We start from the raw sequence: 26353 nt of genomic DNA, 5'->3' as shown, positions 1-26353 counted from the left end.
GCCAACGAGGAAGGACATGCTTTGGGATGCAGCAAAAGGACTCAATCATACGGTAGAGAACAGCCCTGATTGTAAACAACTGCGGGCACGTGGTAATATCCTAGACGTGATTGCGAAGCTTTCCAGGACGTATGTCGAAATATTGGGCGAATCCTTTTCATCAAAGAGCCCATTCAACTGGCAGGAGTTTATGGTTGGCAAGGACGGCAGTAATCCTTGGAGCTCAATGGAGCTGGAAGACCTTTTCAGAATACTGCTTCCCTCTTTCTATGGAGGTAATAAGAAGCTGGAACCTCGCTTTACGGTTGATGAGTGTGTGATGCTCTTTAAACGATATTTTGTGGGAAGGGATTCTCAGAGCAATGATGACAGTGTAAGCGCCTCAACCGATTCGACCAGTTCCCTCAGGTTTGGGGTTGGGGAGGATACCTTTTCGGATTTTGTACGCTACGTTTGCGTTGGTTGGATGTATCACCGCCTCGCTGAGACCAGATCAGGAAGGTTTGGCCTCGTTCCGGAGCAGTCTGAGACAGGCGATGTCATCGCCATCCTTCATGGACTATGTGTTCCTATTGTTTTGAGAGAAGATGGCACGAGCAAGTATCGGGTTGTCGGCGACACCTACATTGAAGGTATTATGTTTGGTGAAGCCAGGACATGGGAAAAATCGGAGGCAGATGTCATTGTTCTCGTTTAGCTTGTTGATTCTCATCCTTATGCTGGATGTTCATATTTCTTATGTGCACAATTCAATACCCCCGATCTTGCACAAACGCCAATCCTTACTCGTCGCGGTCCCAAAGTCATCCAGATTCAAAACATCAACACCCGCCTCAAGCAATTGTTCCCAGATCTTGTTCCTTGTTGCCACTGGCCAATTTGGTATATCCCAAGCTCTGACCATCAAGTCCTTCTCCTTCGCGAAACCAACAGCGCTCTTCAGTTCTTCCATCTGTGCGTCACTCAAGCTGTGGCCCAGACCGATTTTCCCCACCAAAGTGCTGAGTGAAGCGCTTGCGTAATAGGAGTTTGACGCGTTGTATCGATCATCTGTAGCCAGCTTTTCCAACGGCGCATCATAAAACACATCCCCATCCGGCGCCGCGGCAATTTCCTCAAACGGCGCGTCACCAGTCGCGACGATGGTCAGCAGCCCCGGAACCCGCTTGTTCTTCTCGCGATCCCAACGGGTCAGCCAACCCAGGCCCCGAAAAGTAGTCATGTGTAGATCCAACGCGTGCCAGACCGCAGACGAGTTCTCCGAGGGTTTGAAGTCTACCAAAAGGACGAGCGGGGTCGACGGGGATGACTGGAAGACTCCCTGCGGGGCATCGTTGACGGGCGAGGTTTGTTCGTAGAGGATGCGGAACAGCGGAGCGAGGTAGAGGCTGGTCAACGTTCGGTCCGGATCGAGAGCGCTGCGCTCGTGGCCGACGTACAGGTCGATATTCTTGATGCCATCGTGGATCGGTTCGTCCGAGAGATAGATGTCGGCTTCGACGCTGGCGCAGCCGTAGGATAAGGCCTCAAAAAGCGGGACCTTCCGCCAGTAGTCGTTATGAGAGTGGCAAGGAAGAGGCGCAATGTCGTTGTTGGACTCCGAGTAGGAAGAGTAGGTGATTAGGGGAACTGCATCTAAGGGCTGTTTCCACAGCGAAGCAATTTTGGAGTACGCGCTTGAATGAGGATAAGGGTGAAGCAGACTTTTCACTTTCAGGAAAGCGAATGACAACCAAATTCTGGTCATGTTAGAAATAGTATCATCTCCGTTCGATCGAACAGACTTACAAAACTCCAAATATCGACATGAGAATTATAAGAAACACCGGCCTGGCTATTCGACGTCGTTTCGTCTGTCTTGGACTTGGTATGTAGCCATCGCTTCCCAACGAGGACTCTTCAGAGTCATGAAGTTCTCGAGGATTGAGTTGCCTCAAGCGGAAGCTTATCTGCGGGAGAAGACTCATTCTGGAAAGCATTTTGGTAGTTGGACGAAGCAAAAGAAGGGACAGCTTGGAAAGCGAGGAACGGAACTTAAGACAATAGATCCAAACCCGCGTACTCTTATTCGCTTAACGAAGCTTCATATGAAATACAATTCGCATGCTCGCTATGATACCAAAGCGTTGAATTATACGTGGGAAAATGCGGATCTTCTCGTATTCCAGGCTGCCACTAACTCAAACCTTGCTTAGGCCAACCCACCAGCCGTTCGGGCTTCCCCCATTTGTCACCGCACAGCCCTAAATGATGACGCGGTCGGTGAAGTCACCGTATAATCTGCTGCGCTGGTACCTTAACATGTCGATCAGTTCCCATGTTTGAGCAGCATGCTTCTACATAGTGCGACACTGTAGCAGGAATCGTTCGAGAAAATCTACCAGGACTTCGATGCGACGAATAGCGCACATGTATCGTCCCCCTACTCGAACAGCAAGTGCGATGCATCAGATGAGATGCTGTGGCACAATTTGGACGAATGGTCGGTGTACGGATGCACCGAGCGAATAGTATGAGGACTGAGAAAGTGACCAAACGGGAGTTGGCTATACACACTGTACAGCTGACTAAGCCATCTACGAAGTTGCTACAGTACACAGTGCAATAGATGCATACCAAGACGCACAGTGAAGGTTGCAAAGACAGAAGGTCAGGGGCAACGAAGGTGACAACAATATCAGCTCTGTAACACCGGCTGCCCGAAACTTTGGGTTGCTGCGTTTCAAATTTTGGCTGTCTTATGTCTTGAGTAGCGACAGCTCTCACCTTGCCTCTGTAGATGGTATGATGCGCCCAGTAGAGGGCCATATCCAGTACGTCTCGAGACGCATGGGGGCAGTAATCCTCCCCAAACATCCTGCTCACACATTTGTAATGGCGCCCGAGAAGTAGTTTCAATCATTTGTTGTATCCTCTAGCTGCTTCGGAGAGCGGATCAGTACGTCAAAGTCGGGGGGCTTTGATTGAAAATGCTATTCAGGAAGAAACTCTCTGGAGTCGTCCCAATACCTTGAGACAGCATGGCCAGATTGATGGTCGTCCAAATCCATGGCAAGAGCGAGAACTGCGCGACTTTGACTATGTAGCTGCGTCTACTTGCGAGCCACCAGATTCTCCATCATCTAGACTCACGCTCTCTCCTACCCCCTCTTTGTGCTCTCTGCCATCTGAGCTCCTACGGGATCCTCCGATGGTTAGCCAGTCGCGTGCTTGCTAGTTCGTTCCAGCTTTGCGTGTACCTCTATGTCTTATTATTTATTTTCCACCTCTGAGACTCCCTCGCGCCGAAATATACCGGATTCACGATACAGAACTAAATTCAAAAGCTGCTATAAAAATGGTGTCGCAAGCTGAAGTAGCAGACTAACCGTATCGTTGTTTATGCGACACATCCTACGCAATTCAACGTCGTCTCGGCTTACATATATTTCTGCGGCTATAGATCACTATGACTCAGTGGTGTGGCTAGACGGCTAATGGTGATGCAACACCGGTCAATTTTTTTTAAGTAAACCCCTTGTTAGACGTCATCACATGAGCATTTCTAGAATCTCCATAGAATGCATGATTTGACAGTGCAGGATCCTTAATAAAGGTGACGAGGGTGGAAGATTGCGAAGACGACGGGTGGGATATTGCGTTGCATCAGTGAAGGGTCTGTTGGCGTGGGCCAATTGGTTGCTGGAACTGCAAGAGCCATGTACTGGTAATTCTGCAAGGATGCGATGATACGAGTGTGCTTCCCTTTCTCCGTCTCGTCGTATGTTTGGTCGCTCCTGTTCGCAAAGTCTCACGCCTCGACCTTTGGGTGCACACGTCGGTCTATCATTATTGTTGCAGAGGCACAGTGGTGACGGTGGTCATAATTAGGCTGTGTGCGCGACTTTTTTAATGCGAAATTCTCGCAAGGCCTAATAGCAAAGATAAAAATAAAATTGGCGTCCCGTTGAAACTAAATGCCAAGGCCGCCATGAATCGGATTATAGAGAATGTTGAGGCGCAGGGATAACCGGGGGACAGACGAGTGCTGAACAGACACGAAGTTACAGAAATAGACGTCGATTTTTCCGTGAACAGTAGAGACGCAAAGGAGTCACGCCCGTGAGGGGGCTTTGGAAGGGCCGGTGTGTTTGAGCCCCACATGTATGCAGAAATAAGCTACTGCAGTAGCCTTGATCCAGAATGGTAAATCAGCCTGTTACACTCTGTGGCTGGGCTGAGAACCTCTGATTGGTCTATTCAAAAAGCGAGTCTCGGATTCGTGGGCGTGGTGAGGATTAAGTAATCCGATCCGAATCCGAATAACGAGATGCTCCACGGGATCTACGCGCTCCGCTGCGATAAGCCAAGGCTGAGGCTGGGGAAGGTGTCTATTAGAAAAGCAGCAACTTTCTTGTAACTGTTCATAGAATCATCCTCACTCTCAGCTTCATACCTTACTCTTCACTTCTTTGGCCCGTCGACCAAGTCCTCTCTGAACTGCAATTCAATCAATCCAACATGCCGGCACTCAAGGATTTCTTCTACCGCTCTCCTATGTTCAACCCCCGCTACAATCTGGCGGTGCACATCGTTCAGCTTGTGCTGATAATCACGGCCGTCGTACTTACTTTTGTACGAATGACGATGAATGTGCCAAGGACCAGGGCAAATACGATGGCTCTATCCATGGTTAGTATTCCATTCGAACCGTTAGTGGACCAGTCTACTCACATCAGGAAATAATAAAGGGCGCAAAATCTTTGGTCATCATTACCTATGAGCTCTTAACTGAGCACGTTGCAAAATTCCGGAGATGGCAAAGCCTAAAGGCCAACGCAATCCTCAACTCTCTCGAGGTGGTTTTTTGGGCGGCGGTGATGTTCCTGGTCTTCAGAGCGAACTTGAATTCTTGCTCAGGGGTTAGCTGTGGGCTGAGTTGGGCTGTGGTCGTGCTTTCAGCGATCCTCCAGTACGTTTCTTTTTTGTCATCCCCAATATGACTGTTGAAGATCATTGACTAACTGTGAGTCATGGTATAGCATGCTCGCATTCCAAACAGCTGTCGTTGCCATCTGCGAGTTCCGTTATTTCCGCAAGAATGGAACCTCTCGATCTTCAGAGAAGGAAGCTCAGGAATCTGACACCAACATGGAGTCCGTATAGAACGTGGCAGTGGAAGGGCATCAAAGAACCAGGAGTTGACACGGCCAGGCTGGACCATCTCAATGGAAAATCTAAAGGTGCTTCTAAAGACTAGACTGGCGACCACTAGTCACGAATTTCCAGAAATCTCTGGCGGCGTCGAGAATACCGAGAGGATTTGTTGTGTTTTGAGGCGGGTACTGATAGAATGCTTAACACATTTCCTACTATCCAATACACCATTCTTTACCTTTTATGACTCTTCCAGGGATGATGAGATCATCGGCCAGGATTTCCTCTTGTTGTAACAATGTCGCAACCAGATTTCCAACGAATTTGGCAGCCCGAACCCCATTTTCCATTTTCTCCGCCCGAATAAGAACCGCATCGTTTCTTGCAACTGAGGCCGCCATCCTTGCTCGCGAATTATACAAGAGAATCACAAAGCCTTCCCCAAACCGACAAATTTCAGAGTCCGCCGCCATCGTCCCGGAAGCCGGCACCGTTACTCGCACGTCCGAGTCCTCAAGTTTGATCACGAATCCAGCGGGGCGCAGAAACTGAGCAGCTGCGACCTCTTTCACAGCAAGAGCATCAAGCTTTAACTTCAGGCCTGCTGGTGTTACAGTTCCCACACTGCTTGGATGGACCACCGTAGCTGGAGAGTACTCTCTGCCATGTGCGAGGAACGATGCTGGCGCCCACCGAAAGCCGTCCTCGTCGATGCGTTGCGCATGGAAAAACAAAATATCCTTGGCAGCCAATCCAAGCCTTGATACGACAATCTTCATGCGCTCGCGCACATCAGACTCATCCAGAATGGCGCCCACGTCCTGGCCGAGCAGTGTGGCCAGACACACAGGCTCATCTTCCAGCCTGCTGGTGGAGCGGTTGCGCATGCTATATCCGATTAATATTAGATCGTTTGTGACTAAGTAAGGCCTGCTGGCGGTCCGGCGGCCGGAGCGGTCATATCTCGTTCTGGGGTGATGGAGGTTGTGGAAGAAGCGGGAACCTTCAGTCCAGATGAAACTGCTCATCGTCCACCCGCGGAGGCCTATAGATAAGCGACGCAATTTTGGGTCTGTGGGACTGTCTTTTCCGAAGCTGACATCGTCCAAGTCATTTGTACCAAGTAGAGTAGCCAGGCGGAGAAGCAGGTCCGCTTCTTTCTCAAACCCTGCTTTGAGCGAGTCTTGCTGGGTCCCAATAATGGATTCTATGACTTCTTTGACTCCAAGCCTCTCAGGCTCATACATGTCCCGTGTGTGGACATTTCCTTTCGCTGTGCGGAAGTACAAGGCGCCGGTTCGGGCAATCATGCATTCCTGAAGCGTCCAAAGTCTCTGGGTCCACGTGCAGCATTTCACCTGAAGCATGTTCAACTCTCCATATTCGTTACAAGGGGATCTCATGAGCCACGAGTCAAGCACAAGGACGTTGTCGGCCTCTTGGTAGGTTTTTCCCATGCGTCGAATAGCTTGATTCCGGCTCTCTCGCTCCAACGGGACGCAGATCGTATCTATCCAGAAAGATACCGGCCTCAAGCTCTCATCGTAGAGTTCGTTTACAAAACTCTGCAGCCTTCTTAGCTGACATCGCGGCAAGGAGTTGTTGTGCGGATTACCAAGGCCGTCTGACCAGACGTGCGATAGCGCTACGTATGGCCTTGGCTTTCCATCAGAATTGCATCGACTCCTCTCCACCACAATATCGAAGTTCTTGGCTGCATTCTCGACAACTTTGATTATTGGGATCTCACCAGAATGTAAGATTTCCACAACCTGAGACTTGCCGCCGTTTTGCTCAACGACGTGTTCGCATATGCATCCTTCGGTTGTGTGTCGTGTTTTGTAGGAGTGCGCGTCTATTTGGTTTGCCTGGCAGGATTGTCTGGTGCATTTGCTATGGTCCTTTCGCAAACCGTGGCGATCAAACGAACTGATCAGATAGAGGGATGTCGCATGCTCAAGTCGCTGATAGAGGAAGGAAATCTATATATTATTAGATATGATTGACCATGTTGCTGTTATTCTATGTCAAGATCTCTTCAAGGAATACGGGCGTACCTCGCCAGGACACCAGCCTGCGTAAAGAAGAAGATATTGCGACGCTTTGTCCAATTTCCAGTGTAGTGAAACCGGTTGTTCGCCATTTGCATAGATCTTGACGCTCGCATTCGCTAAGTATTCCAGAGTGATCATGATGCATAATACAATTGAGTCAAAATCCGGGATGTTGAGCTTATTGTGAGGTCCATTAGGGAACAAACTACTCCTCCAGACAATAATGTCGTTCAGTAGTGAGCTCACAAATGCATACATGCTCTTGTGCTCTGTCCATATTCTTACTCGCAAATCGTCGTTTTCTAAAAGCTCCGTCTCTGTTGTGCGGGCGGTGAGATACATGAGCAATAATTTCAGGTTCGGCTCCAGTGTGATCCACTCGCGATTGCCGGCAGTGTCCTCGCTGGTTTGTCGAAAGTCATCAGCATCGACGGGGATTCCCCAGAGACCGAAATGAGCCTCCATGACGCCAAAGAAAAGCCACGCTTGTAGGAAGGCAGCAACCTCTTCTTCAGATTTACCCTGCAGGTCACCATTTCGCATGCGGCTTATGTCGATGGCACAAGCCTCGGGATAGCTCATGAATGTGTTGCTCCTGCATGGTGGAAGGGCGCGGCAGAGATACGGGACCCGAAAAGGGCTCTGCACATGAATCAGGTGATTCATGTGGACTATAGTGGTACCCAAACCGGAACAGGAGTCGCTTCTGATTCACGTTATCGATACAAGATGGAGGGCGTTCGTAGTCGGCTGTGATGGAATCAGGTTGGCGATGTCCCATAGATGCTGTGGAGAAGCCAAGCCGAGTGCAAGGCTGAAACAAGATTACGTCTCCACCCCCACGGCCGGCCACGTTTTCATCACCATTCCGCCCGAGTCATCCCCTTTTACACGCCTACTAATTCAGATTCCTTTGCCAATGGGTCTTATAGGTAATCACGTTGAAATTCCTGCTCCAAGTTTCCATTTCTGCCCGTGGCGCCTCCGCCATCACCATTCACCCAAAATTCCGCACCTGCTCTCTTCGCCCCCACTTGACGTCATCCACTTGCTGACTGCCGCTCTCAGCTGTCTGTGCAATTTGAAATGAAACGTGTGATCGCCCCCACTGAATATAGCTCGTGATGCCTACCGCCCTCCCTTCCTACGTCCAATGCTAGAGTTGTGTGGAGCAGCCCCGCCTGTCGATCAGTCATTTAACCGTCGTCTCTCCCGAGCGGTCAGACTCCGCGTCCAATAACGCAACACGACTTAATTATTTGGATCGGCTATGAAGATGGTCATATATATTCGATGAACCTACAGAACAGTGTTAGATAATACGGGTGACCCCCCAGTGCACGCTGCTAATAAATTGGTAGCACAATTAAGTGTGCATGTCTTTTTTTGAATGCCAGCTGCTACTCCGCGCTTCTCTTGATTTATCATGTCCTTTTTCTGCCCGATCCTAAACATGGCGCTTTCACAATTTTCTGCCTTTAAGTCGTCTCGACGACAAACCGCCCCTAATCAACCTCGAAGGCAAGAAAAGACTCAGTCAGTAAGTACTGTGATCGAATGTCTTTCAATCCCACATACTCAACCGTAACCCTCTTCGTGAAGATTAACTCAGACGAGATACAGTGTTTTGAATGTAGTATTCGACTCCACCCATTTCGTCAAGAGAACCCAACCAATTGTGATCCGATAGGCGAGCGGACCTCGCCTTCCGATAAGCATGACACTCACTGTTGTCACTAGCTCAAAACATGTTCCTTCTCTATCAGCAAACGTGACGCCGAGCCTCCTCCGCCTCTCCAGATTCTCCAATTCGTCTGCACCTGAAAGCTCCATCCGATTGGAGAAGAGGCATGCGAGCTCCACGTCCATATAGCTGTTCTGCAGCGAAATGGCAACGAGCTCAAACCTGGCGTTGCGCAAACGCATGCGAGGCTCAATTTCGGCGCGAAATCTGGGGTCGTTTGCGCGCAGGAGTCCAATGCACGTTCCGTCCTCGTCTAGAATTTCCAGCAGTGGATCATAGCAGAAGCCATGGTGGTCATGGTGTTTAAGCCTAAATTTTCCGGATTGTGCTCGTGTCTTTAGGGTGCCTTCTTGCACATGAGGTGGAATACCGGACATGATGGTGGAAGAGTTGTCGTTACTGCTCGAGTCGGGCGGCTCCGCCCAGAGCTCCGACCACAGGTCTCGCTGACTTGGCCATCTGGAGAGGAGTACCTCCCGGTACTCTTCCATGGTGCTGTGCTCTAGAGAGATTTGCAGCGGCCACTTCTTTTCGAAGCACCCTTTATTCCAGGCGATAGCCGCAGCAAAGCTCATTTCCCCGCCATCAAGGTCTGTCGGCTGCTCATACCCGTCTGTTGGCGCGAGCTCGGCGCAGTTCCACTTTGTGAGCTGTTGCCCGTTGGGTGAGAGTGTGAAGTCAGGACCAACGGCCCATCTCACAAGGGGCGCAGTGTAACCAGGAATCGGTGCATAAATCATACCGGTTCTGGAGGACCATGACCAGCTTGGAACAGGAACATCAGCTGAATCTCGGACAGCTACCTGATCCTTCTCATATGTGTCTGGATACCATAGCAAAGCCCTGTCAAAATATTTCTTGGGCAAGCCACAAAACAGGGCGTCGTTTGATCCGAAAAGCGCAGAGGAAATTCCAAGAAAAGCGTTGTAGATATCAGAGTCATATGTCAGGTGACGTTGTGTGTATAATCCGAGGTGGCGGCTGTAGTTCTTGTAGAGAAAGGGAGCCGCTTTCTCAGCATCGCTCATCAATAGCTTCGGCTCCGAGTTCAAATTCCGCCATAGACGCATGCTCTCGCCTTCTGAAGCAAGTAGATCTTCCTTCGCTCTCATTTCCTCGCACACGTAGTATGCCTGAAAGTTGGAGAAATAAAGTTTTCGTCGGCAGAGCACAGCTTCTTGGTAGGTCCACCCGCGAGATGACCAGATTGAGTATGGGATCGCATCTGAGAACCCCGGAAGCTTGAGCGTGCAGCTCAGTCCACTGAACTGTGTGGTTATCTGAGGAAAATCCACGCGTGGACGCTTGACCCCGGGGATGCCAGCATTCATGTCAACACCGTCTGATGCAATAACAGAAAAATCGGCCAGTCGGTAGATGCTGTCCATAGCCCCAATTTGGTTCTGCTTATCGCGAGCATCGTCTTGGATAATACAGAGCCTGTCCGCCCACAGATATCTTTTGCCAAGTTCTCTGCACACTTGCATGGCATCTGTAATAGTTTGGGGCAGCCGGGACGTCAAACTCCCCTTCTGCAGAAGCTTCTGGATGGTGGATGAAGTCGCCTTCAATTCGTCTTCTCCTGGGTAGCCCCAGACGTAAGAGAGAGCCACATATCGACAACCCGGGAATCCAGATACGAGGCACTTGTCTTCGACGTCAATGACACGGAATCCTTGAGGAAGGTGGCCTACGTCAGCTGAAGCCGCGCAATCCCCATGGTTCGATGCACAGTCGTCGAGCCAATTTCTTACTTTCTCCCAGAGAACAAGAGGTTTGACGAGAGGAATTCCTTCCGACACTTGGTACCGATTACGTTTAAAGCTGGTCGCGTCCCTTCCATCTAAAAAAATTTCAAACTGGTTCTCATCTCGCCGTTCAGACAGCGATGAAATGACAACCAGAATACGGAGTGGCAACAGCCGGAATTCCTCTCTGGTCCGCTCAAAGTTGAGTGTGATGATTGAAGAAGCTGACGGTACATTGCTTGTTAATGTTGCGCATTGCCGAGCAACGTTTTGCAAGAAGGAACAAAAGCTACAGGATTGGCGGGAGATCAATTCCTCCCAATGCCCAAATCGGATACCAAATACCATGTTGCCTTGCTCGGTTTCCGGGCATGTTGTCAAGTGTCGAAGCCTCAAGTGTTGGCAGTATTCACAGAGACTTTCATCGGGCTGGCTCATGCAGCAGCTACTGCAGGTTGAATGAAAAAGCTTGCTGGTACGCTCGTCTGTCGGTTCATCGCCGTCGTCGACGTAGTCTACTTTGTCGCAGAAGCGGCACGCGTAGTAATCATGACGGCTTGCCGAGTTTTTCTTAGCCGGGAATGGAGTAATTCTTTGACTCGGACGTTTCATGGTTTATTGAAGCGCATGACAAAATAGTGCAATGTGGTGTGGTTATTCTCAAACAATACGAGGTTTGAATGTCGATGTTCGAGGGATCTGAGTCCATCAGGCTGAGTGGCTTTCTTAAGTACTACTTGTCTTGGTCGGGAGCACTCTGACACGTGTCTCAGCCTCGTCATCCGGGCGCTTAAATTTGGGGGCCAATGAGTGTACACAACCTCAACAAGACATGTCTCGCATGATTGGTCAAAGCCCTTGTCATATAAGTACTCATGCTAGATGAGCCTATTCTCATCCTCACAAAGTTCAACAAGCATAGCTACGAATTGAATTTCCCAGCCACACAATCCCTCATCAGGCTCGTGTCAACCCAAGAATTTCCGTTCCAAGTCGGCGTCAAGGTAAGTTCATACGAGCTGTCAAATGACCCAGCAGACCAGCCAACCCAACCGACAAACACATCGGTATTGTAGCTAGTGTAAACATGTCAGTTAATATTGGACGAGAACAATTAAGGGCTTCAAAGCGGTGTCAACTTACTTCATCCAGTCTAGCTCTGCACAGACGTGCTGACTGCAGGAGCCGGTGTTTCCACCACCCGTCTCAGTCAAGAAACTATACAGAGCGCGCAGCTGTATCAGCACACTCTTCATCCATTGGTAGGCACGAACTGTAGGCCTGTGTTGTTACGACTCACGCTTTACGCCCATTCGCCCTCAGCCAGTTGGCCAGCGGCTTCAGTCCATCATCAAGTCCATCCCGGGCACACTCTGTGTGAGTTCCAGTCCTTTCTGCATCAAGATACTGATGCACGTCGAACACCAGCTTTGTCGTTGTTCCATCAGTGTCTCTGACGCCTGCCAGAGCACCGGCGGAGTTTGTTGGAAAAGATCCTGCTGCCGAGAAGCTACAAAAGGATCAGCGCTTGCTCATACGTAGCATCAAAGAAGGCTGAACCGTACTCTGTTCCAGGGAGCAAGATCATCTGCGACGTTGCGCCAACACTGCGGATGGTATTCACAACCCACTGAAGGGTGGTCGCCCACGTCGCAACGTCGAGGTCGTGTGGCTGTTTGGTAAACATATCAGGCGAACCGGTCTTACATCTTCGACAGGCGGTCCTGCTTACCTCGTTCATGACACCAAAAATAACGTTGGGCTCATTCTTGTACTTCGTCGCACTGCAAACACGATCCCCCATCAGCCCACTCCGCCCAAACATTGTCTCACTGACGATGCTCTCTTACAGTTGCCACCAGGCGTTCGTCAGGTGCTCGTTGGTCACCGCGCCACCCGACTGGCCGATAATGTTCCCATTCCAGCGCGCATAGTTGTGCAGGTCGACGATGCACTTGGCCCCCGTGTTCAGGCAGGCTTGGACGAGCGCGTCGTACTTGGCGAAGTTCTCGGCGTTGAAGTCGACGCCCAGCCGGTTGTCGGCCAGGTACTGCCACCCGACGGGCAGGCGGAAGACGTTGAGCCCGAGGTCTCGCGCGAAGTGCTGCATCTGTCCCGCGCCGTCCGGGCCGCCGTACTGCGTCAGTGGCGGGTAGAGCTTGCTGAGGTCGCAGCTGCCATCGGTGGTGCAAGTGAAGTCGAAGCCGGCTGAGTGGAGGCATCGTGAGCAATGGATTTTTTTCTTTCGTTCTTTTCAATGCTCTCTTCGGGACGTACCAATGTTTACGCCAGCTGTGACGTGTTAGTACTTGCTTTTAATTGTGGGAAGAAGTTTGAGTACCCAACTCGACCTTCGCTGCGCCGTAGGCGACAAGCGAGAGCAGCAGTGCGGCTTTCTCAATCATCATCAATTAATCAGGGCTGACCCAACAGAGCTCCGCGAGGGCTTAGAATTATTTGGGAAGATTCATCACCACATTTTCCGTGTGAAGCTATTTATGTAGTTGTCCTCTGCCGTCTTGTTGCGTCGACAAGTGTTGGCTCCGGTATACGAAGCTCGGTTGCACGATGGATTCTCGTGTTATGCCAGGAACCCACTGGACGTGCTTATCTGGCCCAATCAGACAGCGTTGTCTCAGCCCCAAGGCTAACCAACGCCATGGCAAAGAGGCTCCCGGGATCGGGTTACGGTGGGGGTGCGGCTTTACTCTATTTGAACCTCGCTTCGGACCTTGCTAAAGCGTGCACGGATATAAAGGAGGAACATCAAAAGTCGACACTTATTTTTACATCTTTATAGCACAACGAGTAGTGGGTAACAATGTATAAAATTTACATGGAAATAGAGAGAAAGGTCCGTGCGACGACGTGGTCTGATTTGAAGATTATTTGCCTACTATAGGTGCAGCTTTTACGCTTCTTACTCGAAGAGTAACATGCACAACGCGGGATAACGCGAACCCCCACCCATAAACAGGATCCTTGAAGCTTTTGTACCGGGGGGCATTCCCGAACGGGTAGCGTCGTTTCCTACATTGGATTAAGGCGGACGCGGCCCCCAGGAGCAGGGGGAAAATGAGCAAAGAAAAGGTGGAAGGAGCCACGGAGTGTCGTGTCGTGTCATTCAATTCATGATCCTCGGCCCACAGGGCCAGCGTTACGGTTCCCTACACCTGTCCTCCAGCTGCCTTTCCGTGTTCCATCCCGTTTTTGCCCGGTTCTCACACGAGCTACGTGCTCGACGTGGTACCTCCAAGGTCTTTCAGGTGGCACGGTCGGTTGAAGCGGTGTCCCCGACGGTTGCCCTGCCAGAAATGTACCTTCAACCTCGTGCTTCTGCTCATCAACCAAAGAGTGCCCATTGCATGAGTTTTATTACGGACGTCCGGATCGCCTTCGCCGTATGGGAACACTTGGAGTGTGATGAGGCCAATTAAAGAGGGAGCATACTGGCGATAAGACCTCGATCCAGCGAGGAGATGGGCCGCCTCGGAATCCTACTGCACTCATATACATCACGGCGGCTTGCGACCGGTGTTACAAGGGGGGTGTTTCTCCGGGATGACCGAACGCACGGTCGCTGCACGGCAGTCTCGGCGGGGGGTATCAACGTGATGCAAACAATTCATCCAACGCGCTTCTCGCTCCACGAACTTCGCAAGACGTTAGACCTCCTCGCGAACGTCGAAGCGATGCGTGACGCGAATTTCCGAGGGGCCGAGCATCTTGCGTGCGCTTTCGTCGTCCCCCACGCTGGGCTCGGTCGCAACACGTGTAATTTGGCCGTCGTCGTTTTGGGACCGAATAACTCCGTCGTTCGCGCCGGTCCGTAGCTCATAGGTTCCCCGTGAGGTGTCGTTTGACTCTTTCTTACTTTCGCCAGTGCCACCCAGGCAGGTGCGGAACATCGGGCGGAGCGTCTGTATTTGTTAGACATGGCTCGTCAGTTCTTATTCAAATAACACTATATGGGAGAGAAGGTGGATCCTTACGCTTGAGCAACCAACTGTCAATGCAACTCCAACTTCGGCGACTAGTTTTCGTTAACTTTTGATGACCAGAGGGGTCTCCGAGATAGGGACACATACAGCACCACACTGTCACGCCATAGACGTGGACTACTCGCCATCAGCATTTCGATTACACAACAGTGTTTGGGGCACTTACAAAGATAGTCCTCCGTGGAATTCAAAGCCAAAGTGTATGCCAGGCGAATGATGGCGCAAATGCTCGCGCTGTGGTCGTCAGCTTCGCTCACGGATCCTGGAGGGAGATATTTACAAAAAACCAAGGGAAAGTAGAAACCCGGACACAAGTTTCAGATTGCGATTCATCTGGATGTTCCAGAGCAGCGGGATCGGGCTGTCCAGGAAAATCAGATGAAATTCGTCAGCACAGGTCGAATGGGGTGACGTACGAGAGGCAGATGATGACATCGCTAATAATACTGGAAACTGTGACTGTCATGCTGAGAGATGCGAGAACGTTTGATGGATGACAATATCCCTCGATAGCCGGGTTCCAGGTTTTACTACACCGTCATTAGCCCAGAAGCCTTTGGCAATTAACCAGGTCGTAAGAGCGTGGACATACGCTAGTGGACGGCACTGCAGCAAACAGTAGATGGCGACGGAAAGTGTAATCGATGAGAATAGCGCAATCGTGATTCGGAGAGTCCATAATATCATGTATTGGCCGCAAATGATCCGGGTGAGCATCATCGCGATGCTGGCTTTGATGAGGATAATCGAACAGCAGTATGAGACTTGGAAGAAGACGAAGGCCTAATAGAGACTTAGACTCCGAAGTGATGACTAAGAGGTGGTGTTTAGACCTTATACGCTTGTATCGACATCGCTGGCGTGATGTGCCAGCTATGGGCTCCAAGTCCATTGTTTGCGGCAACAATCGTTTGTCTGCATAGCCATGCGAACGGAATCTTTGATTCAATGGAACTGATGTCAGCTTTAAAGAAAAGACTGTAACCTGGAGGTGTCGGTATTATACTGACCGCTGCAATGGTCGCTATTGTATCGTCCCAGCCCCATGTCTTTCTGGTTACTCTTGTGTATATTCTCAACAGAAGAGTGGTGTAACCAGAAACCATAAGAACAATAACGCAAAAAAACAGGTACCGCGAATTGTCGTACAGCATCGTGGCTCGAAAAGCCGCGAGGTTGGTGTTGAAGGTTGAAACAGGGATGACGAACGCGCGCGAAGGAAAAGCGCCGAAGTAAATAAATACCGACAGTTTCTGCGTCCGGGGGCTAGTTCGGATTTACGTTTTTGTGAATTGAATCTAACCTATCATATCATCAATGTCCGGCAAAGCCCCTGGTCTTCAGGATCATGATCGTCACGCTAGCTTTCGGCTGCGGAACCCTCTGTCGCTTCCCGTTGGTCTAGAACTTAGCTAACTTCTAGCGTGTTCGTTGACAGCCAAGTGTTGCACCGCGAGTGGCCTGTGGGATGCAGTATTTTAAAAGCAACGGTGCGCGCGTGCGGCGCAAAAATGGCGTCTCTCACGCCGCTCTTCACCGCAGCGGGCGGACGATGGGACGCGCACACCCTCACCGCGATGATCGGAAGGCTTCCGCGGCTAAAAATCTGCAACTATACCTACTGCAGAGTAGTACCGCGATTCAGGTACCTCTGCCGCGTTCATGAGTCGAAGTGCAGTGAGACACCCCACTTGGCTCTGAAACCTAGACCGACACCTTCGCAACTTGACTCAACCTTCCCCCTGAAGTGAACCACAGAACAGAGGGGGGCAGGATTGACAGAGCAGCACAGCCGCGCGACGCCAAAGAAGCAAGCGGCCCCAGACAAGGGGGCTCTTCCGCGCAGCACATTCCTCCTACCTCCCCACAACGACTTTTACCGAGCCGCGTGGGATGGACAGCGCTAAGCTAGTGACGCTCCGAGGCCCGGCGCCATTTTAGTCCTCCCGGCAATGCCGCGTATGGCCGTTCAACGCGAAACTAGCATCAAAGTCTCCTAGTGCCCCGTCGCCGGGGATACCTCCGACTCCACCAGCGCCGGCAACGGCAAGCCAAGCGACAATCTCTTCATGCAGCCGGTGGGGAGCGCGAAGAGCGGCTGCAGCCGATGACTAGCGTTGCTTTCTTTTGCCGTGTATTTTGGCATATCGCCCTATCATTAGGGTTCCATTGGTCAGATCATCCCCTATTGTGAGGCGTCGCAGGGGACTGTAAAGTGTAAGGAATTAGATCGTTCCGTCCCGCGTCACAAATCGGGCACGCGCGAATCCTGTTTCAGATTGCCTGATTCTTGCATGAGAGGCTTCAGCCGCTGGCAACAGACCTACGTCACAACAATCTTCAGCTTCATTCCACGCTGGTGCTGGAGTGTTCGCCGACGACGCGTTGCGCACAATCACCAGGCGCTTTTCCAAGGTGGTAAAGGGAGTTTCAGTGGCTCACGGCTCTACTACCATTTTAAGTGGAGCGATCACGAGTCACGAAACGTGGGGTTGGATGCGGCAGCAGTCCCTATTGGGTGCTGGGAGAATTTCGATTATCACAGATAGAAAGCACACTATTCCCATCCTTGCAACTTCAATGGAAGATGAAGAAAACGATGCCCCGATTCCGTTGGCTCAGGAGGGTGTCCTGCGCGGATGTTGACTTGCAAAGACTGATGGAGCAGCCTCGGTGCTGCCAATTGCGCGTCACGCTCCTTTCGCTGCGCCACAAACGCCTCATGGGTGACGCCGTCCTTCAGGTGCTTGTTCTGGGCTCTGTGATCCCGCACACTCATCCACGGAACGGGATCAGTGCGCCCGTCGGGCGGATAGTCATGTCCCGTCCAAATTTTCACATGGTCCGGGAGGCTCAGCAACTTCTTTCCGGAACGGAACAGGTCGTCTGCACTTCCCCCTGGAAAATCACACCGCGCAGTGCCGATGTCGACGTGGAAGATGGAGTCTCCACAGAACACGTTGTCTATGAGTCTCGAGTCAACAATCTGTCCGGACGAGAGATGGTTTTGGAGAGCTTACCTCCGATCCTGTAGCCTAGATGGTCAGGAGTGTGGCCAGGGAGATGCATAGCGGTGGCTTGCAGGTCTCCGATCTGGAAGGTCTCGTCGTCCTCAAAGAGTTTGTCGAAAACTCCCTCGTATTCGTCTGCTGAGACGCGGTATCGTTGACCGAACATCTTCTGCACTTGGCCGATTCGCTTACCGATGCCGACGGGAGGCTTGTGACCCTGGACCGTGGAAAGCCGTCTCTGAAGATAGAATGAAGCGGTCAGATGGTCCGCGTGTGCATGCGTCTCGAGGATCCAGTCCACCTTGTAGCCCTTTTCCTTGACTAGCGAGAGCAGGGCATTGGCGGTGTTCGTAGAAATGACTTGCGTCACTGGATCGTAGTCCAAGACTGGATCGATAATGGCAGCCGACAAGGTTGATGGATCAGCCACCACATACTGCCATGTCCCAGTCGTAGGTTCAAACACGTGGTGGATGGTGGGTTGGCCGGTCATGGTGGCCTCTGTGCTATGGAATGCTCTGGCTTCGCTTCGAAGGGCGTTGGAAGATGGTGGCACTGAAACTTTCTTCAAGGGGGCTGAACGGAGCGCCCTGTCCTCACTGAGACGTCCAATCACACGTGCAGCGTCGATCCCTGCTTGATGGTGAAGCGGACGGCTGCCAGAAACTGGTACTCGGATTGCGGTGGTCGAGGAGCGGAACAGGCGTGTTGTCGATGGACACCTGACAATGTGCGGACGAATGGCATTCATTATGAGTCGAGAAGGTTTGATGCTTAAGCTTGAGGATAGAGGTTGGTGCACAATAAGAGATAGGGTTGATTGAAGCTCAGAGACACCCGTTCCGGGTTCGGCGATTACCCGATTCGGTCGCCGATTGGGTCGCCGACCAGGTACCCGGGAACACGAGACATGTCGGAGGACACCGGCCTGCATAGCCTGATTATTGTGCGAAGGATGAAGGGTGCATATGCAGCGGCGAATGATGGTTCCATCTGGGCTCAAGCTGCTGACACACAGGCCGTCACCGGACGAGGCTGACGATTACCACGATCTGACGTAACGGGATAGACGCCGAGGTGCCAAGACGCCGTCGGCGAAGTTGCCGTCAGCGCTAACGTTAATCGGCGATTAGGTAATGCGGCGCGCGCGTCCCTTTTGTTTCTAAGTTTTCTTTTTAACTTTTTGACTTTGTGTTCGTGAAAGCAGCCCTATCGCACCACCATCATGTTCTCCAGTCGCGCAACATCGGCTGCTCGGATCGCCGGGCGCTCTGCCTTGCGCAATTACGCTACTGTATCTCCAGTCACCTCCGCCCGCAGCCACAAGGTTGTCGTCATTGGCGGCGGCTCTGCAGGCCAAACTGTGAGCCACCAGCTGCTGCGATCTGGCAAGTTCGCGCAGGATGACATTGCCATCGTCGACCCGGCTGCCTGGCACCACTTCCAGCCTGGGTGGACGCTGGTTGGCGGCGGTCTGAAGACCAAGGAAGAACTGCGCAGGCCCATGGAAAGCTTGATTGACCCCAAGCTCAAATTCTACAGCCAGAGCGTCGGCTCCTTCGCCCCGGAGGAGAACACCGTCACGCTGAGCAATGGTGATAAGGTCAACTACGAGCATCTTGTCGTTGTTCCTGGCATCCATGTCAATTTCAACAGCATCAAGGGCTTGCCCGAGGCCCTCGCCAATCCGGACTCTCTCGTCTCCTCCATCTACGGCTACGACCAATGTGACAAGGTCTTTGGCACCATTCAGAAGCTGAAGAAGGGTGACGCCATCTTCACCCAGCCCACCGGCGTTCTCAAGTGCGCCGGCGCCCCGCAGAAGATCATGTGGCTCGGCCTGGACCACTGGAAGAAGGCAGGCTTGTACAACCCCACCAACCCCTCCGGCTCCGCCATCCAGATTAGCTTCGCCACCGGCCTCCCCGTCATGTTTGGCGTGCCCAAGTACAGCGCCAAGCTGGAGGAGCTGCGCAAGGAGCGGGGCGTCGAGGGCCTGTTCCAGCACGATCTCGTTGCCATCGACGGCAACACGGCCACCTTTGCCCGCCCCGACGGCCAGGCCGAGGTCAAGAAGCACTTCGACCTCATGCACGTCGTGCCCAAGATGGGCCCGCACGCCTTCGTCAAGGAGAGCGCCCTGGCCGACGGCGCCGGCTTCGTCGACGTCGACAACGCCACCACCCGCCACAAGAAGTTCTCCAACGTCTGGTCCGTCGGCGACGCTTCCAGCCTGCCCACCTCCAAGACGATGGCGGCCATCACTTCCCAGGCCCCGGTCCTGGTCCGCAACCTGCTCCAATCCCTGGAGGGCAAGGAGCTGGTCGCCGAGTATGACGGCTACACCTCGTGCCCGCTCTTGACTGAGTATGGCAAGGTGCTCCTCGCCGAGTTCAAGTACGGCGGTGTGCCCAAGGAGACGTTCGCCACTTTCGGTATCGATCAGGTTGAGCCTCGCCGTGCCTTCTATCACCTGAAGAAGGACTTCTTCCCTTGGGTCTACTACAAGTCCATGGTTAAGGGCACCTGGGGCGGTCCTAAGGGTTGGTTGAAATGAACCAACTTTTGGACCTCATATGTGTTTACTGAGCCAAAAGAAAAAAACAATTCCTAGAGTTGGTCATAAAAAGGCACGGGAATCGCATCGGTAGCGCAGTAAAATAGACCACTAATCCCTTTACAAGTTATATGTATTAAAAAAAAATTGAAACAATTCACTAGCTTTGTTTGACATTCTGAGACATAGCGTAGATGCAACCCAACCATCGCCGGCGAAACCCAACCACCACCGGCCAAACCCAACTCTACACCAAAATCCACCGTGCTTTAACTGTAGTAGACCTTGAATGAAATTAAAATGAAAGTTTTTTCTCGTTGCTATAGTAATAGCTAAGCTCGCGGGTATCTATTATGATAAGAATTTATGCTTTTTTTTACGAGAGAATAATGATCTGCACAGTCGAAAAGTTTGGTTTGACCAGCGATAGTTGGGCTTGTTAATTACCCCTGGAAGATATCACGATAGACGAGAGAAGCGAACATGAGCACGAGCATTACGGGAAGTCATCCTATTCGCAGATGGCCGGAAATGTGAATGGTGGAAAAAAAAACGTAAGAACGAGTCAGAACACTTATGCATGCATAACAGTGTATCCGAATCTACAAAACCTTTGCCACTACGTGTCGCAGTGGGGTCTCCGTACAGTAGAAGAATAAGGAGATGAACAGCCATGTCTCCTCAAAAGCCGACAGCTTTGTTCATGACATCTTCTACTCCTTCAGGGCTCTTCTTCCATTGCAGATTTTCATCCAGGAACTCGTCCCTGTCTCTTTCCCACAGCTCCGTGGCTAGCCTAGCTTTCTCGGCACCCCGAGGCTTCACAACTGCCGGGAACTCGTTCAGCGCCACCACAAGCCCGGGACGGATGCTGTCCATGTCGATCGGGAGCTCTTCCCCGGTTGTGTCATCCTTTGCCTTCTCGATAGTGAAACCCCATAACACGCGCGCGATAGCAAGGAACAAACCACGCTCAGCCACATGTTGACCGGGGCAAATGCGGCGACCCGCACCGAACGCGAAGAGCTCGGAGCGAGCGCCAATGCGCTCGTCGGTCATACTTGCCGTGGACTCGAGCTTGCCTTCCCACCGCTCTGGCATGAAGGTCTTTGGGTTTGGGTATTGAGCAGGGTCGCCGTGAATACCGTAAGCGTTGATGATCATGGTTGTTCCCGTAGGGATCAGGTACCCGCGCCATTGGAAAGGCTCGGTATTGGCATGCCAAACGCCCAAAGGCACGGCTGTGACCCAGCGGTGAAGCCTGCAGCTTCATTCAGCTTTTGTGGAAAATTATACGGAAGGGGCAAATATTGACTCACTCCTGAACAACTTGACGAACGTAGGGGAGATCGGGGGCATCATTCTCATTGGGGAGGCGGTCAGGCCCAACGACGCGGTCAATTTCTGTAGACATGAATCAGACAACATTCATTCTCAAAAATCAGGGGAATGGGAAACAGACCTTCTTGTGCCTTCCTTTGCACCTCCGGAAACAAGGCCATTGCACCGACCCAATTGATCAGACTACTTGCGGTTGTGTCAGTCGCAGCGGTGACCAACACCTCTCCAGCTTCAGCAGCCTCGTTCTCGGTAAGGCGATTCGCAAGGTAACCGTCCCTCAGCCTATCCATGATGACCTTGTTGAAGCAAGGTAGGGCCAAGCCCTCGGCCACACGTTTTTTGGTAACGTTCCAGTGCCCCATGATCAACCGCATGTGCCTCTCTGCAATTCTGCTAGCTTCCCTGCGTGCGGGAACGGCCCATTCCGGCAAGCTCCATGCCAGCGGGAAACTCTCGATCCACTTGGCCTTGGTCGAGTGTATTGAAAACTCGGTCAAGTCGTCGACAATCTCTCGCGCCGCTCGGTCATTGCTCGTGGTGATACGTTGCCCGTTCATCATGGTCATAGCCACCGAGCCGGCGTACCTCTCGACATGCTTACGCCATGACCTTCCATCAGGATCACGGGCGAGGTCTGAGAGGAGGTGTTTCGCTTCGAGTTCCTGCAACGGGAGATACTGGCGCGATGCACCAACGTTTAGCACAGAGTGCCAGAGCTTGCGGGTGACGCGCCACTTGGGTCCGCTCATGAACCCAGGGAAATAGCCAGAACGCATTGCCAACTCCATACGGTTGACTGGCCTCCCTGCTGTCTGACCCCCACGCTTGTGAAAGATCTCGTTCGCTTCAGCAGTACCGGTGACGATGATCCAAGGCTGGGAGCCATTCATGAAGGTGTAGACAGGCCCGTATTCCTTGGCCCACTTGGTATAGATGTGCTCTGGATGGAGGGTACCAGCTACCTATGACGACAGATTTCGAGTCAGCAGACACGAACATAGCACTGGAAGCTTTACACCTACCTGCTTCTGGTTTCCGAAGAATGGCACGGTCGGCGGACCAGGTGGCATGTGTGCTGGGCGAGACCCAATCCTCAACAGCTTTTGCACGAGAACAGTGATGATCCCAAATGCAGCCGCGCCAAGGAGCATCCATGGTGCAGCTGGAATATGGTCAAAAATATCAGTGTTCATTTTGAATCCAGTGAAACGATCAAAAGACAAGTATTGATGTGCATGTAGCCACTTCCACCCTCAAAACTGCTTCGTTTAAATAATTCAGCCAGCCTTTCCTGCGCACCACCTACTCCCAAGGCATCCAATAAAGAGTGAACGATTGGTTTTCCTACGTTGTGTAACGGGTGCAGGCAGCAAGTGAAGGCATTAATGCAACGTGCCCAAACTTCGGATGATGACTGAGAAGCGTAAGCAGCAATGATCTCTCGATTTAATTAATATCGCTGCAATAGTTGATATCAAAGGGTGTTGATGCTGTGTGCGACGCAGATCATCCGTTTACGGAAGCCTTGGCGTGAGGAGAATGCATTTGATTCCCTGTACCCACGGGCGCTTAGCCATACAAGGCAACAGGGCCACAACTGTCGCCTATCTAAAGATGAATGCGCTAGCCAGTCAATGCAGACGAAACGCTTTCTAATCCACCCTACAGCAATGCATCCGGGGGTTGCTCCGATCAAATCATCGTGTCATTCGCCAGATAATACGACTCCGTCTGCAATCACACCCGATCATACGTATACGCGCAACGGCCCGAGGATGTGACTGTGTCATGCTGACGAGCAATGCTTGACCACACTCTTGGGTTATGCACGTAGACGGTCATGATACCTTAACCCACTTAAAATACATCATCATGGATAAAGCGGCAATGCACAGACAACGTTCGCTGTCGATCCTTTTTAGTCCAGGTGAGCACTACGCACATCAGGAATTCCGTGACCATGCGAGGGCTGGAGTGTTCCAAAGCGATATGCAAGACTGCTGACGACGCTTTCAAAGTCACACTATATACTGATAGGCCCCGGAAATGCTGGACTGTGTGCTGATTATCCGCCAAATTGCCTCTGCGATGCTTTGCGCAAGTCCACGTGAGTTCCCCACGGGGAATCAGGTTCAGACTTAGTTTGTTGGAATGATAAGCTATATGCATCGAAAATAGAATGTCTTTATATTGCATGATAGTCGATAGGAACTTGCCGGTCAGCACCGTCATCAGAACACTTTTTTCTTTCAGGTTTATCCTTCCGCTCTGGCCAATGTCCTCCAAAAACCTGGCACCCTTTTAGTTTGACACGTCTACCATACACTGGCCTTTTATTTCATTATCGTCAAAAGTCTTCAAGGATTAGTTCTCGTCCATGTTCCGCAGTGCGACATTCCACAAAAGTTTGTTTGTGAAGGCAAAGATAAGCTCATTTGCCACATCCTTCTGACAGCTGCAGCATCATGCAGCCTCGCCAGGTTATCCATGTTCACATGGTACCGCGGCTCAATAAACACACGCGCCGGTTTAGCCGTCTCCCAACACTCCGACCAACAGGCCAAACACTTGTTGCAATTCAGTGGAGCAGGAGATGAACCACCCAGCTGTTCTATACGACTGGAGTGGCAGAGAATTATCCTCACCAATGAGACGGCAACCCCTAATCCTTAAATTAAAAGACCCTCCTCATCACTGCGCTGACTATCAGCCTTGCGATTCGGAATGTGGGGGCTACTTACGGTCTCAGTCCCAAATGGTGTGCTCCTTTGCCACGAAGACGGCTCACAAAATGGATGCGCTACGTTGCACGCAATCAGACCACGTCTTGGCCCAGGCGCTAGCGGCGGTTTGGTCATGTAAGAGTCGACCATGCGCGTGAGATGCTCGTTTATGAAAGCTAGGGCTCGTACCGAGAACGAGCTTACTTTCCAAACCCCGCATCCTAAGCATGTCGTGCTGAAAGACTCCATGATCGAAAACCCAAAAAGTTATGTATAGCTCAAGCGTATTATCAGTGACTATCCAACAAGCCCACTCTACGTTAGAGGCCCAGAGTCTCAACGTTCAGAATGCCAAGATATAAGCGATAAAGGTATGACGTGAGACGGAGGATTAATTGGGCCAAGACTATATACGTACTTCTTTAATACTCCTACAGGATTCTTCCTTTTCTTCACACCACACGCAACATATACGCGCTCGTCTTCTCCGCCTCCGGCCGCGCATCCCACTCCCGCAGCACCGCCGGCAGCTCATCCTGCTCCCAACTCTCCCAAATACTCTTCTCCCTCGGCTCCCACCCCAGCTCCCTCAGCCGCACCGCGCGGCTCCTCGAGTTCAGCCCGATCGCCGCCGCCGTTCCAGCCGCAAAGAGCTGATCCCAGTCACCCGCCTCCTTATCAAACGACCTCACATCCTTCTTCGGCAACCGGCCCACCTTAACCAGACTCTCAGCCACACCCTCCGCGACCTCCTTCCACGAGAACTCGCGTCCATTCTCGCAAAAGAAATACGGGTTCTCGCGCAGCCATGCCGTATCCTGCCCACTCTTCTCAATCACGTGCAGCAGCACGACATACGCGCGCGCCAGATCCTTGACGTGGATCTGCGACTCGACGCTCAGGCCGTCGCCGACATGGCCCGCCCATCCGCGCACGAGGGCGAAGCGCGCGATCGTCGGCAGCTGGATGGTCAGGCGCCCGTGGCGCTCGTTCCACCCGTAGATCTCGGGCGGGATGACGATGGCGATTTTCGCCTTCTCTGCTAATTCGTCGCTGCGGGCGGCGCGCGCGATGGCCAGGTCGACGAAGCGGTGCGGTTGCGTTTCGGGCAGCGCGTCGATGATGGTGGGGTCGGCGTCGGTGTAGATCTTGTCGCCTTTGAAGGCGCCGAGCGCGCCGTCGTCGAGGAGGGAGGTGCCGGATGTGTGGAGGTAGATGGTTTCCTTGCCGGCGGCGGCGCGCTGCCGGATGCCGTCGAGGACGGCTTCGACCGAGGCGAGGTGGTCGGCGGTTGCGGTGTGGATGACGATCTGGTGCCCGGTTAGCAGGGATGTTGGGACAAGGATGGAGGATGGATGGTGGTGTAAATGAGGGGTATTGGGGGATTAGTTCTACGTACGTCTGAGTTCGCTGTGTGTTGAGTAATGAGGGGTTTATTGTCCAGGTCGCCAAAGACTACCTGCGCGCCGGACTTTCTGATGCCCTCGGCGTGCTGTTCGCGACGCACCATGCCGGTGACTTGGTAGCCCTCGGCGATAAGTAAGTCGAGGACATTCCAGCCAATGAAGCCAGGTCCAATGATGAATACTGTTTTGCCGGACATTTTCGAAAGAGTGTGCTGTTTGGTATGAAGAAAGTTGTTACTTTTCTCGCCGCTGCGGGGTACGTATCTATATTGTATAGAGCGAGGCAGCTGATTCGTAATCATGGCTCGACGTCCCGCTGTTTGTGGGTCGCGGATATCGTTTACCTACCAATCCTGTTTCGAGAGCGGAAATCATTGACAGCTTGGGCCAGCAGCGCCGAAGAGCATTGCGGAGCTCACAGGCATATTAGGCCAATGCCGAGTCTTGCGCGTGGGGGCCGATAGAACCTACATTTAGGGCTGAATCCACGACAAAGAAACGTGCATGACCGAGATGCTGGCTACGATGTCGGGTGGTAAAAAGGCGCCAATGACCTGCAGCTGCCGAATAAAAAATAATTAGATAGACGGTTGATCCTTGTCCTTGGTGCTGGTGGTTAGTTGCAAGTACTT

At 52.0% G+C, this 26353-nt stretch overlaps 7 protein-coding genes across 7 annotated transcripts; 1 reads left to right on the top strand and 6 right to left on the bottom strand.

Moving 5' to 3' along the window:
• Positions 1-736: 736 nt before the first annotated feature.
• Positions 737-1808, bottom strand: LTHEOB_8207 (uncharacterized protein; the record flags this gene model as incomplete). Its single annotated transcript, XM_035517659.1, has 2 exons — positions 737-1739; positions 1789-1808. 2 exons carry the CDS (start codon positions 1806-1808, stop codon positions 737-739), a joined length of 1023 nt encoding a protein of 340 aa, XP_035370754.1.
• A 9796-nt stretch (positions 1809-11604) lies between these two features.
• LTHEOB_8206 (Metallo-beta-lactamase domain) lies at positions 11605-13090 on the bottom strand (the record flags this gene model as incomplete). Its single annotated transcript, XM_035517658.1, has 8 exons — positions 11605-11758; positions 11826-11900; positions 11983-12192; positions 12248-12354; positions 12415-12466; positions 12533-12890; positions 12960-12974; positions 13024-13090. The coding sequence occupies 8 exons, from the start codon at positions 13088-13090 to the stop codon at positions 11605-11607; spliced, it is 1038 nt and encodes a 345-aa protein (XP_035370753.1).
• Positions 13091-14347: 1257 nt separating this feature from the next.
• Positions 14348-15149, bottom strand: LTHEOB_8205 (Integral membrane family protein; the record flags this gene model as incomplete). The annotated part of the gene is made up of 6 exons (XM_035517657.1): positions 14348-14602; positions 14675-14715; positions 14771-14800; positions 14850-14917; positions 14964-15044; positions 15100-15149. 6 exons carry the CDS (start codon positions 15147-15149, stop codon positions 14348-14350), a joined length of 525 nt encoding a protein of 174 aa, XP_035370752.1.
• A 2091-nt stretch (positions 15150-17240) lies between these two features.
• LTHEOB_8204 (Metallo-beta-lactamase domain) lies at positions 17241-18187 on the bottom strand (the record flags this gene model as incomplete). The annotated part of the gene is made up of 2 exons (XM_035517656.1): positions 17241-17647; positions 17704-18187. The coding sequence occupies 2 exons, from the start codon at positions 18185-18187 to the stop codon at positions 17241-17243; spliced, it is 891 nt and encodes a 296-aa protein (XP_035370751.1).
• A 732-nt stretch (positions 18188-18919) lies between these two features.
• LTHEOB_8203 (Sulfide quinone reductase) lies at positions 18920-20251 on the top strand (the record flags this gene model as incomplete). The annotated part of the gene is made up of 1 exon (XM_035517655.1): positions 18920-20251. The coding sequence occupies one exon, from the start codon at positions 18920-18922 to the stop codon at positions 20249-20251; it is 1332 nt and encodes a 443-aa protein (XP_035370750.1).
• Positions 20252-20932: 681 nt separating this feature from the next.
• On the bottom strand, positions 20933-22662 carry LTHEOB_8202 (Cytochrome p450; the record flags this gene model as incomplete). Its single annotated transcript, XM_035517654.1, has 4 exons — positions 20933-21512; positions 21571-21655; positions 21714-22554; positions 22615-22662. The coding sequence occupies 4 exons, from the start codon at positions 22660-22662 to the stop codon at positions 20933-20935; spliced, it is 1554 nt and encodes a 517-aa protein (XP_035370749.1).
• A 2105-nt stretch (positions 22663-24767) lies between these two features.
• Positions 24768-25918, bottom strand: LTHEOB_8201 (Nad dependent epimerase dehydratase; the record flags this gene model as incomplete). Its single annotated transcript, XM_035517653.1, has 2 exons — positions 24768-25625; positions 25715-25918. 2 exons carry the CDS (start codon positions 25916-25918, stop codon positions 24768-24770), a joined length of 1062 nt encoding a protein of 353 aa, XP_035370748.1.
• Positions 25919-26353: the final 435 nt, after the last annotated feature.

This window comes from Lasiodiplodia theobromae (assembly GCF_012971845.1).
Source record: "Lasiodiplodia theobromae strain AM2As chromosome Unknown scaffold_25, whole genome shotgun sequence".
In the NCBI taxonomy this organism is placed as follows: Eukaryota; Fungi; Ascomycota; class Dothideomycetes; order Botryosphaeriales; family Botryosphaeriaceae; genus Lasiodiplodia; species Lasiodiplodia theobromae.
The sequence above is the reverse complement of the archived record's forward strand: the minus strand, read 5'-3'. Positions and strand labels throughout refer to the sequence as shown.